Source organism: Penaeus japonicus, unplaced genomic scaffold (genome assembly GCF_977035675.1).
Source record: "Penaeus japonicus unplaced genomic scaffold, GWHDUDI00000001_assembly GWHDUDI00000037, whole genome shotgun sequence".
NCBI lineage: Eukaryota > Metazoa > Arthropoda > Malacostraca > Decapoda > Penaeidae > Penaeus > Penaeus japonicus.
Window position 1 is genome coordinate 3,318,962 of NW_028234439.1, and position 12,349 is coordinate 3,331,310.

The window sequence follows — 12,349 nt, forward strand, 5'->3', positions numbered from 1 at the left end:
TCAGTATTGTGTTAGCAAGGGACATCGTTACCTGCATATTGATGAGAATATCCAAACACCTTTTTTTTCTATTTTCGTTCCTACTGCCTAATAAATGGAACCATAACTTGACTCCCACATTCACTGCCCTTAAAGTAAAAAAGAATGTATAGACATAGCACTATCTTTAGGAAAAGTACTATTCTTGCATTTTATTTCTCTAAAGTTTTGACAGAGAAACGGTAGGCAGGGATTTTTTTTTTATTGAGAAACAAATTTGAAACTGGAAAAGTCAAGTACTACCAGTATGCAAGAAGTGACATTTTTTTCATCAGAATTGTTTATGGAAGTTTTGACTACCATTTAGCAATTTCATTTTGCATTGTGCTTTGTTTGGACACCTACTTTTTCAGGATCTAAATTTCACAATAGAACAAGTATCTTCAAGCATTTTTCTCACATGCTAACTCTAAATTGGAAAAAAAAATATGCTAAAAAATGACAGTCAAAAGTTACAAGTTCCTTATACACAAAAAAGATTTAATCCATAAGCTGCCAGCCAAAATCAGCCTGTGATCAGTTTCCATTGCCATTTTGGTTTCCTCCTCCCTCCTTTAAATTATTTTGATGATATAGAAAATTATTATAAATTGCAGTAACTTAATCCCAAATATTTGCGTGGTGATGGTGGTGCACCATCATATGCATATATGCCAGGAGTAGTTTAGGCATAACAAATCTTCAGCAGGATGGCTGAAAGACCATATCGCTTCCATATCATTAAATTAAGTTTCATGATGTTTTTCATCACCAAAAGTAAGAATGACCGCAAATCCTCCAGCTTGTCCAACTCCCCAGCTGCAAAGAAGGCCCGATTTACCAAGTTTTACCGTGGCAATTTTTCACACGCCAGAAAATGTATTTTTCATTTTCATATATTTAAATACTTATTGCACATGGAATATCAAAACATGACTGCAATAGATTAGGTCATGGAGAGGAGGTCCCACAAGGGGAATGAGCGTATGGGGATGATGTGAGGGGAGTGACTGGAAGATATATCAGTACATGCTACATTCATCCCATTCATAAAAGCAGGCTAAAGGCCAGCCAGGTGTGTCTTTAGCAGTTAAACGTCTTTTATGAGATTATATGAGATTCTCTTTTCAGCTTATGCAATACATTCACGTTAATAGCATAGGAATTTTTTTTAAAGGTGTCCAAATAGAGCTCTATTGGGTGAAAACTTGCATAATAACCTAATTTGCTAAATGATTTTGAGAAATTCAGATATTCATACTTTTAACTGTCCTTTCTCTTTTACCTATTGTAACACACATACAGAAGGAGCATTAGGATAAACAGTACTTACTTCTAACGTTCAATATGACTCATAATTGATTAAGTAGGTATTCATTGGATTCAATAATGGGCATAATAGGGGCTAATTGTGGTACTAGAGTCTGGCGAGCTACAACACACGCCGCCAGTTAAAGATGAAAGCGCATTCCATTTCTCCAGCTCATATCTGTAAGCCACAGGCAGACAGAAGACAGCAGTAGTGAGGTTGACAACCGGTTAATAGTGAGTGTGTGACTCTTTGAAATTCCAGGATCATAAACTTGAAACACATTTATTTAAAAGATCCTCATCCTGTCTGAGTAGTCTGGAGGATGGTGTTGTAGCTGTTACCCTCTGGGCATATGATCCTTCAACAGCCAATCAGCAATAATGAACGAGGACATGTGTAATTCCTTTTGGCTTCCACACAGACCTGTTTAGGAAGAGCTGTGAACTATAGCATGGTTGATTGCCGCTTCTGATGGATTTCCAGTGCAGCGTGTGATTGGTTGTAGGACTAAGTAGCTTTATGTAATGTTTATATAGTGGGAGTATTACTTTTTGCAGAATGACAATATTTTTGATAGCAGGTTGAAAAGCTCAATGAAACTTTGTTCCTTGTGAAACTTTTTAGAGAAATGTGATTTGCTAGAAATACCAATTTTCGATTTTTTTTAGAATCATTTTGTTTATTTACATTAGACAGTAAGATCCACTGATATTTCTAGGATTTATAACTGAAAAAATTAAATGTGAGTTGCAGGTTAGTTAGAAAAATAGAAAAGGAAAAATACGAGAAATGTATTAACCCTATGGCGACTGTGCGTCACACCTGTGTGACACAGCTAAATGCCGTCATACATGTTTGACGTTCCCAATGCAATATTGCATAGGCCCGGCATAGGGGGTTTCCACTCATCGCTGGGCCCGTCGGGATTGGGTTAAAAGGCTCTATGTGCCAAAAACTGATTCTCGCCTAATTTTTTTTTAAAGGAGGCTATCTGTAATTTTTAGAATGCCCCTTTCTGTCTTCAGAAGAGGAAATATCTGTAATTCATATATCACTACTGTGATATTTTTAATTCTAATCATTTGTGTTTAGAAAAAGTAATATATCCTTTAACATAATGAAGCTCAGCTTGAAAGGATTATGTGAAGGTCTAGAAACAGAACTACAAGTGTTTTTGATAATTGAAATCATGAATAGAAGAAAGAATTGAATATCTGTGAATCTGATGAAACTCATTGACAACCACTCTGGTCATGTATTCAAACTAAGATGAAGCACTGTCACTGTCACACTGTGACTCACTCATATTCTTTCATACATACATACATACATACATACATAAAAATGTGCATATACATGTACATATATATTATATAGATATGAGTAAATATATAACAACAATGTGTGTTTGTAATTGACTGAATTGTCACATAACCAGATTAGATACTAGAGAATTTAACGGGTGTTGTACAAAAAAAATATATATATGCTTGTGTGTGGGTCGCTGGGATGTCGCACAAAGCTTGGAATGTGTTCTGTTTAGATCTCCTTTTGACCTCTGTGCTTATGTTTTCTCTTCAAGGTCTTTCAGATCGTACAGTGCATGATACTCCTTTTTTTTTGTGGCTGTGTGTGCAATTAACCATCTTTGTGTTTGAAAAAAGATCCGCAGTGAATCCGCCACCACCCAAGTACCCTCTACCTTCCCTGCCTCCCACCCTGAACAGCGCCGCCACCCCCCCCCCCCTCAGCCCCTCTCTCCCCCTTTGGAATTTAGGCCCTCAACACATTTTTGAAGAGAGGTAAAGATTTTCAAGTTTTGATACATTTCAGGATAAACTGATGTCTGATGCCCCAATGGGATCAGTAGAAATTTCGGACAGTGTGAATGGCAGTAGTTTGACCTCAGAGAATGGCACAATCCTGATATCTGCTCCCGACAGTGAACCGCACGGAAAGATGGTGAGTGCATCCTCGCCGGCTCAGTATGATGAAAACAACGGACCAACAGCGAGTGAACAACTTATTGTATGGCTTCAGTAAAGACACACAGAGATAAACAATAAACAGTAAACACACTACACAGTGGTTCACTTTGTATGGCTGAGTGATTACCCTGACCATTGCCTGAAACAAAGTTGGTTTGCTTGATACAGTAAAACCTCCATGATTCAGCACAGAAGGGGCCAAATTTTGCCGAGATTCCAAACATCATGTGGCTTTGAAAGCCATTTTAGAGCGGAGATGTACAGATAATTTTTTGTATGTGTTACGTGTTTTTGTAAACGTGTTTTGTGTGTTGGAGAGTGTTTTATCTAGTCTTGGAATGGGCTTGATGAAAGTGTATTGGAAAAACATATCATAAAACATTCATACACATATGCCTCCCTTTTTGTGAAGAATAGTACAGTTAAATGTACAGTTAGAGATACCGTATATTGATCAAAATTAGGCAAAGCAGTGAATCTTCATGAGATTGAAAAATGTATATATAGCTATATAGCTACACATAATGTAATGCTGAATTATGGAGTTGTTATTGTAAAGTTCCTTAATAGCACTAGGAAATTAATGATAGAAGTTAATTTGTAAAGCTGTCATTATCAAAAAGCTTTTTACAACAGACTAGAAAGCATGGTAGGCCTTTAACCAGTATACTCTACACACTTTCATGTATACTTACTTGCAATTTACTAAATGTTCCGCCTTTCATTTGCCACGTAATACAAGTAGTGAGTCATTTAGTTGAATGTAGAGAGTACGTAAAGTAGTCTGTATGGATATGATTTTCATTGATATGCATCGTTTGCACAAATCTTTTACAGCATTTCTTTGCAGAATACAAGGATACCTTTTTGTTGTAACAAGAGCATTAACTGTCTTGACCTTGTGTTTTTCACAAGGCCTAAACAAGAAGTTGAAATATTGCTTTACTAAATCACAATTATGCACCACAGTGTATGACATTTTTGTCTATACTGAATCATGTAAAAAAAAAAAAAAATTATAGCCTGCAATTTGCAAGCACCTTCTTCCAACTACACTTCAGCAGATAGCTTGCACTAGTTGATATGAAATCAGGGCTCTTCATTTACTCTTCACGAAAATATCTATCACTTTCCCCTTTCTTTTTCATTGAGGATCAGCAGACATGCAGATGGAGTAATAACAAACCCAGACAGAAGGCTGCCTGTTTTCCACAAATTATAGGGTGGTGTGGACACTCATTGTTCTATGATTTTCTGGGCCTACACTAACCAATTGAAATATTGCTGATACTGTATCTAATTTTGTTTGCTGCTGCTGTGTGTTTGTGTGTTGAAGTGTCCTTTCTTTCTGTCAAGTCTTGTTGGTTCTGATTTTTAGTTAGTCTCTTTGGTTTGTGTGGCATTATGTAGAAATCATTTAATGCACACTTTTAGAGTCTGCTTGCATTTTGTGCCTTTTGATGCTTCTGCTTCTTTCATTGCCAAGTGTTTTGAGCCGTTTTGTTATCTTTTGTACTCAACCCCCTCCCCCCCACATTCCCATTTTTTTCATATATTGAATTTCAAATTCCTCAATAGAGAAAGGTATAAATGGGTAAGAATGATATCCTCATGTAAGAGATGCAAATGTGGTGGTATTTTGATTAAATCATCATCAGAATTACGTATGTATTTGTAAGACATGTACTTCAGAAGAGGATTTAATTGAAACACAATATTTTCACCTCGTGGACTGTCAGATTATTCATCCTTATTTATATTTTTTCTACAGCTGTCACAGCTAATTCTTCACATTCATCGCCTTGTTAACTTTTCAGAAACGGGACAACTTGTTCCTTCTCCTCTGTTATCCAAAAGCCCTTTCATATTGTTTTTTTGTCAGTCCTTCCCCCAATCTTTATTGACTTCTTTCTTTCTTTTTTTTCTCCTTTTTTTTTCCAGCCAGGAACGTTATTCCCAGAACAAGACATCAAAGACGAGGAAGATTACGACAAGGAAACGGACGCCAAAGATCTGTACGAGAGCTACGACACGGATGCATATCATGAGATGTTGACCAACCGTTCCTCGGGGGACTTGGACGAGTACGAGATGGAAATGACCAACCTGCCGACGATGACAAACTCGACGGAAGATCAAGAAGACGAAGGTGATAACCAGCTCGGCATTTTTACAGGATTGCTCGATATCTCCCTAGAAGATGACATAACCATGTACATTATCATTGGAGCAGCAGGCCTTGTTCTCTTCATCATAGTTGTCATCACATCCATTGTCATTTACCGCAAGAGATATCCCGTTCGCCTGGGGCTAGGGCGCAAATTCGACACTTTCCAGAATCCCATTTATGAGAAAACGGTGGTGAGGATGCCAATGCAGGTAGAAGAAACAGAGGTTGGACGGAAGAAGAGCGACGCGGAGGAAATGAGCGACTGCACAGTATTAGAATGAGTTTGACTTGTTAGGAAAAAGGTGAATGAGTTTGTACTTTTGAAGTTGAACGGTGTAATGTGATTGATAGTCTAGTCTGGATGAAGCGTTTGTTTTTAATCATTTTATAGTATTTTTAAATTGAAAGCATCTCCATATTTGCTTTGGAAAGTGAAAGGAAAAGGTGTGGCTTAAAAAGCGTCATGAGAAGTGCATTTCTTTGAAGAAGGGTGAGTGCTGTATTAGCTAGAATTAAGACATTCCTCTTCACCCTGCAGAGATATAAAAAAAAAAGGAGAAAAAGAGTGCAGGAAAGTGTCTTATGGGTCCAATTTAAGTGATACGTGCAATTCTTGTCATGTCGTTAGTGATCTCATTGCTCCAGTTTCTTTGTAATGATATTCAGTATTATACTTAGAATTGAAAATCCGCTTTCTAGTGAAACTGATTGATCTGCACTTTGAAGTGAATAATCTCGTGCTACAGATTGACAAGAATTGCATTTGGGCATTTTATATTATGTGCAACATGAAAGTGTATTATTAATTTCTAGGAACATTTTATTTTTTGATACCCGAATTGACCCAAGTCTTGTTTCGTTACGATTCTTGTGTCCCAAGATAATAATAATCTTCGTCAGGGAGACAATGACATCAGAATTAGTCTGATAATGTATGCATGTTAACATTTGTGTACAAGTATGGAAGATTTACAATACTTGCTCCTTATAGCTATTATTATCACTGTTCATTGGAAGTGATTTAGGGAAATTAAATCTATGGAGCAATCCAGATGTATTCAAGACAACAGATGTATTTGAAAAGGTTATTTTTAAACTCCTGACAGCATTGCTTACTTTCCTTCCATTGGATGACAGCCCATGGAGTAGGCAGGTTCAGATTATTTCAGGAATTAGTTATTACTTTAGGTACATCAACTACAGGTTTTACCAACACTTTTGTAGGCGTGAGTTCTAAGAATAGTCCTAAGAATAGACAGATAATTGATCTACACACACAGTGCATAACCTGTGTTTAATCCAAGTATCATAAGTCCTGTTCTGGTGTTCTGGCACAGGTTGCAGCTGAATACTATAAATCAGTATTTATTTAATCTCAACACTATGTATTGCTTACATATCTCTACATTGTGCTAAAAGTTTCAAGTCCAGAAGTAAGATGGGCTGTTGTCTTCACTCACTTTTTGATCACCGGTGCTCTACTAGAGTAAGGTCTTTTCGTTTGAAGTCTCAGTTAGTTTTAGGTAGCTATCTATTTTTTTATAAGATGTTGCATGGTGCTTTAAGTTTATTGACTTGATTTCACTTGAGAGCTGCAGACAGTTGAGAATGAGCTTTGTTTTATATTCTTATCCTCTATACTTTTCTGGTAAAATGGTGAACAACCAGCGCTGCTGTTCCCTTGGATTCTCAACCAGGAAAGCAAAATGTCTACGGCTGTTGCTTAGGTTTTGATTTTCCCATTATGTCTGAAATTCTTGTCTTCATTTTGTCCTCTTGATTCTTGAGGAAAAGTTTGCATTTATCAAAGGTTTTCCAAGTACAAATGAAGACAAAGTTTTTTGCATTTTTCAAAACAAATATGAAGAATCCAATATTATGAATGTAAGTTATTTTCATAGAGTAATTTTAGTGGAAAAAGGAATTTTTAAAAATTGAAGTTTTTGATTTTCTTTGAAATGGAAAGTCACGTAACATTCTGTTTTGTGCCAAAGTTCTGTAAATACACTAGTTTTGTCAATACCTCAGAATGTAGGGATATTTTTTGTTGTACCTGATTCTATGGGTATTTGACCAAGCACAAATTGTATTTTATGTATAGAGTGCAGTGCATCCTTGCAGTAAGAAGTCAGATGGGATGGTGTAGTTAGTTCTTTATGAAGTGTTGAAGAGCACATTATGTTGACTTATTGCATCATGGTCTCCATAATCTGTGCCATTTCAAATGATTCTTCACTCTCATAGTCTTGCAGCTTAATTGACTTGGTTACATAATAGCAGATAACATTGAAATGGGCAGCTTTATGTAAAGTTTTATACACACACACACACACACACACACACACACACACACACACACACACACACACACACACACACACACACACACACACACACACACACACACACACACACACACACACACACACACACACACACACACACACACACACACACACACACACACACACACACACACACACACACACATACACATATATATACATATACACATATACATATACATGTATGTATGTATGTATTCATACCTACATGTGTTTTTGTTTGTGTTTTTTTTTTATCATATTGTTATTTCACTTATTACATAGTGAAATTGACTTCAAGGTTCATTACAGGAAGGAAGCACTGCATAAATAAAAGCAAAACTATAGTGTTGGTTAGATTGCAAAAGAGTAAACCCAAGAGCTGCTAATCATGCAAGTATTATATCATGTACACTGTTTTAAAAATTCACGTATTGCTGATATCCGTTAACCACAGGTATGTATTCTTTTGTAACACCTCCATTTACATACAGTAGTTGCAAATGCCCCCTCCTTTTTCTTTTTTTCTTTTTTCTTTTTTCTTAATGTACATTTCATCCGCAATGTGTATAAAACCACACTTATTTCTAGTCAAGTAACAAACCACGTGTGCTAATTTTTGGTTCTCTGAAGTGTAGCTTGCAATTTGCCCTTGCTTGCATATGTGCAGATCCTTGGGGGTGTTGTGTATCGACGAGTAATTTTCTCCGAGGTCTGTTGCGTGTTGCTGCCGAGATTCATCCAGGGCAGCTCATGTTTAATTAAAAGGAATTCTTTATTTTTGTGATACAGATAAAATGTCTTATTAAAATTGATTCGTGCCCTGGATCTACCTCTCTCTTAGACATACGCTTGCTAATGACATTATACTGGTGTAGCCTTTCCATCTGCAATAATGTACTTTATTTGTTTTTTGTTTTTTGTCTCTTTTTTTTTCTCTCTCCTAAATTGGAAAAGTCGGAGCAGATTAGAGATATAGTAAGGTCATGATTTATCCAGTTTTCATGTCTTTCTTTTTTTCTTTTTCCTTTTAGGTATATTGCTCAGATTATTGTAATGCAATAATACTCATTGTGGCTCAAGTTAGTGGTGAATTCAGTATTGTAGAATTTTTTAATTTTTTTTTCCAGCTTTCTACAGTCGTTGAAATAGTAAATAACCAAATATTCTGAATGTGGGCTTGTGTCTTGCACTGTAATTTATTTAGCCTGCAAAGACAAGACCTAGATTGTGAAGAGCTGTAAAAGTCTGGCCACACTAACCAAACTATCAAAATGCATTAATCAGTAGTTTTTGCACTTGAAGAAGCATTAGATCTAAAGGAAAAATGTGGACTGGTTGTTTCGATTTTGGCGAAGTGACGTCTTGGTCCGTTCAGATACACATCAGAATATGTGCTCAATGTCAGGTGTGTTGTGTTTTTTGTGGTTAATTTTTCAATAGAGTCGCTTAGAATGTCGAAGAGTTGTGGGCAGGTTATCAGAAGCTACCAGGTATTGATTAATGAAATTATTCTGACAAAAGGATGGATATAGGATCTTTGTTTTAGCATTGTGCTATAAGGGGAAAAAGGGGTCTTTCCTTGAGGTGAAATTATTCCAAATATTCTCACTAAGAAATTTATGAATTGTAGCCATACCAGTTATAACAAGTTAGTAATAATTAATAATTATAACAAACTATTGCCAGCTTTTAGGTATTTCATCCTGTGAGTTTAGCAGTCAGTTTGCATTACCGTATATGACTCGTTGTCCGCCAAGATTTTAATGGTCGAGCTGATTAGATTTGTATTGGACTGAGATTCATTCCAAAAATATATATTTTATTATGAAGGCAAATTTCTCAAGATGTAACGTGTCTACTTGGCATTGGGTAGAAATAGTAAAATCCGGTGTTAGGATTATCTTCAAAGCGACAGTGAGTCTATGAATGCCGTATTATTCATAGCTAAATCAACGTAATATGCATAAGTTTTTTTTTTAAATCATACGCAGTTGTAATTTCAAACGACTAGAAATCACAAGCATTTCATTATCACAAGCTAGTTTAGGTTTTTATCATGTTATCGAAAAAATGAAAATTAACGACGCATTGTCTTTCATGGTGAAAGTGACTTTTCTGTCCCGTTGTCATGAAGCTGGAGGTGTTGATGAAGTATGTGATCCCTCATTATAATGCAACAATAATCAATTGCTTGTAATCTTCCTATTTTCTATACTGTATGGAAGCTTTCATTAGTAAATGTTGATAAGTTTGAGTGTGTTATTTCTTAACCCATTCCCGACGGGGGAATTCTAGCCTTGAATGTCCAAATGCCGGGGCGTTCGAATTATTAGGCCTAAATCAATTGAATGGCTGGCACAATACTGTGCCGCCCGGCAACTGGGCTTTTGAATGCGCGGTACACATGCTGTACCACCCGTCCTGTGTGGGTTAACCTGTCTTAATAAAAATCTAATGCATTTGTTTCAACTTTGGTATTTTGAATGAACTTTCGTGAAGAAATTGATCAGCAGTCAAGGACTCTATCTGAGGGAGACTTGGCCATTGTTGATACACGGATATTTATGTATGTTATGATTGGATAATGTTCAAAACAAAAAGCTATTTCTGAGGTTTTCTTTTCTCCCTGTTGAATGTTTAATATATTGGGAAATAAGAAAGGTTTGCAGCAAAATCAAAATGTTGCAAATAGCCCAGAAGGCTGCAGTATTTGTTACAAATGATGGTAGATCATAGAATTACAACTACCTGCTTAAGAGAAGAAAGAAAGAAAGAAAAAAAAATGAATAGTGTATTTTGAGAGAAGTTATATTGAACATTATCTATAAACTGGATATTGAAAAATGAACCCATTGTGGATGGGTGTCATGACACAAACGACACAGGACTTTTAGCCCAACAACAGGCATCAATATTTACATAATGTCCAGGAATTTTGGATCACTTTGCGACTTTATTGTGCTATGAGTAAGGAGTGAGTGAGTGATAATGACAATTGCTGTCATAATTACTCTAGTAACCCAAATATTAAGTAAACCTAACATCCAAAACCTAGATGGCACCACTTTCCTTCTAGCACCAGTAGGAGAGAGCCTCGAATGGCACCTTTTTTTCTAGATATAATGAACTAGTGTCCAAAATTATTACCCAGTAATGAGTGTCCAACAGAAACCCTTTGCCAACGGGGGATAGATTTGTTCGCCCAGGCTCCAGGATGGGTTTTATTTCTGAGTGAGGCAGCTTCAGCAACATACCTTGATTTTTCCCACTCCCTTTTAATCACTCATTTTAGAGCTAATGCCATTTTTGTTTGTTTTACTGTATGTAGAGACTTATATCTGTCATACCACAGGCTCTATCAATTCTGAAGTTGACTAAAATTGTAGTTCAGGGTCCATTTCAGCTCATATTTTTTATTTATACTCACCGTGATAGAAGTATTGTTTTAGGGGATGACAAAAAGCAACTATTCTTTTTGTATTTGTGTGCCGTCATGAACTAATACAAAACCTATAACCATCTACAATGAAGATAACATGAAGAGGTAGGGAAGAGGAAGGAAACCTTTGCTTATGACTGATTGCCACAATAAAAGGCATCCCTACTGGCACAGGGGCACATTGTAGACATTGGGCATGGTTTGAGTCAACTTCCTTCTCTCACTCTGCCTGCAAAATCTTCATCTGCGGTACTTTAGAGCAAGAGGTCAGTAACTTGCTATGTGCCACCACTATAAAGATAGTACTTACTAGAGACCTTAGATGGGTGCCATTCAAGGCTCTCTCTCCAGCTGGTGCCAGAAGAAAGTGACGCCATTTAAGTTTTGGATGTTAGGTGAAACCCATTTTGCTTAATATTAGGGCAGTTATAATAATTATGATTGCAATTGTCATCATCTTTCGCATTACACATAGCACAATAAAATAAAGGTGATGCAAAATCCCTGAAAGTCATGACACCCGTCGTCAGGCCAGAGCTATTGTGTCATGTATGACATAAAAACACGTCACCCATCGTTAACTGGTTAATTGAAAAGCAACAATATGAGAATTAAAATTACTCAGAACAATTTGAACTGAACTTTGTCAAACACCTTCACAGTTTATTAGTCTTATTTTACTGTCGCTGTGTTTCATTTCATCTAGATGCAATAATTTGAGGAAAACATGTTTTTTCTTTTTCTGCATATAATAAAATCTAAATTAATGAGAATAATGTCCATATATTATTGATAACAAGCTTTTGTACTTTTATTATTATCATAGGCAGAATGAGAAAACAATATGATAACAATTTTATTATAGTATCTAAAATAGAAAACAAAAAAAAGATATTGAATGTATTTCAAAATTAACCCAATGACAGCAGATGGCATGATTTGCTGCAAAGGCAGAGTTGGTCATAGACACGGATGGCACCATGCCAGACAATGTAAACCAGCCATCCTACTGCACAAATATTTATTTAAAATCGTGACCAATGGGTTAAGACTCAGGAATGGTCTGCCTAGTGAGGGTATAACACACAAATTTTC

The 12,349-nt window shown here is 36.3% G+C and overlaps 1 protein-coding gene across 5 annotated transcripts in view; it reads left to right on the forward strand.

The window, feature by feature from the left end:
- LOC122251483 (uncharacterized) overlaps positions 1 to 10,069 on the forward strand; it is an 82,356-nt gene extending 72,287 nt beyond the window's left edge. For 4 of the 5 annotated variants that reach the window (XM_086532215.1, XM_086532212.1, XM_086532213.1 and 1 more), the window contains exons 4-5: positions 3,164 to 3,292; positions 5,260 to 10,069. In XM_086532215.1, coding sequence (XP_086388341.1) covers positions 3,164 to 3,292; positions 5,260 to 5,769 — 639 coding nt within the window. In that variant the 3' untranslated portion in view covers positions 5,770 to 10,069. The remainder of the gene's footprint in view (positions 1 to 3,163; positions 3,293 to 5,259) is intronic. The other variant, XM_086532216.1, reaches the window with a different exon arrangement.
- The last annotated feature ends 2,280 nt before the right edge of the window (positions 10,070 to 12,349 follow it).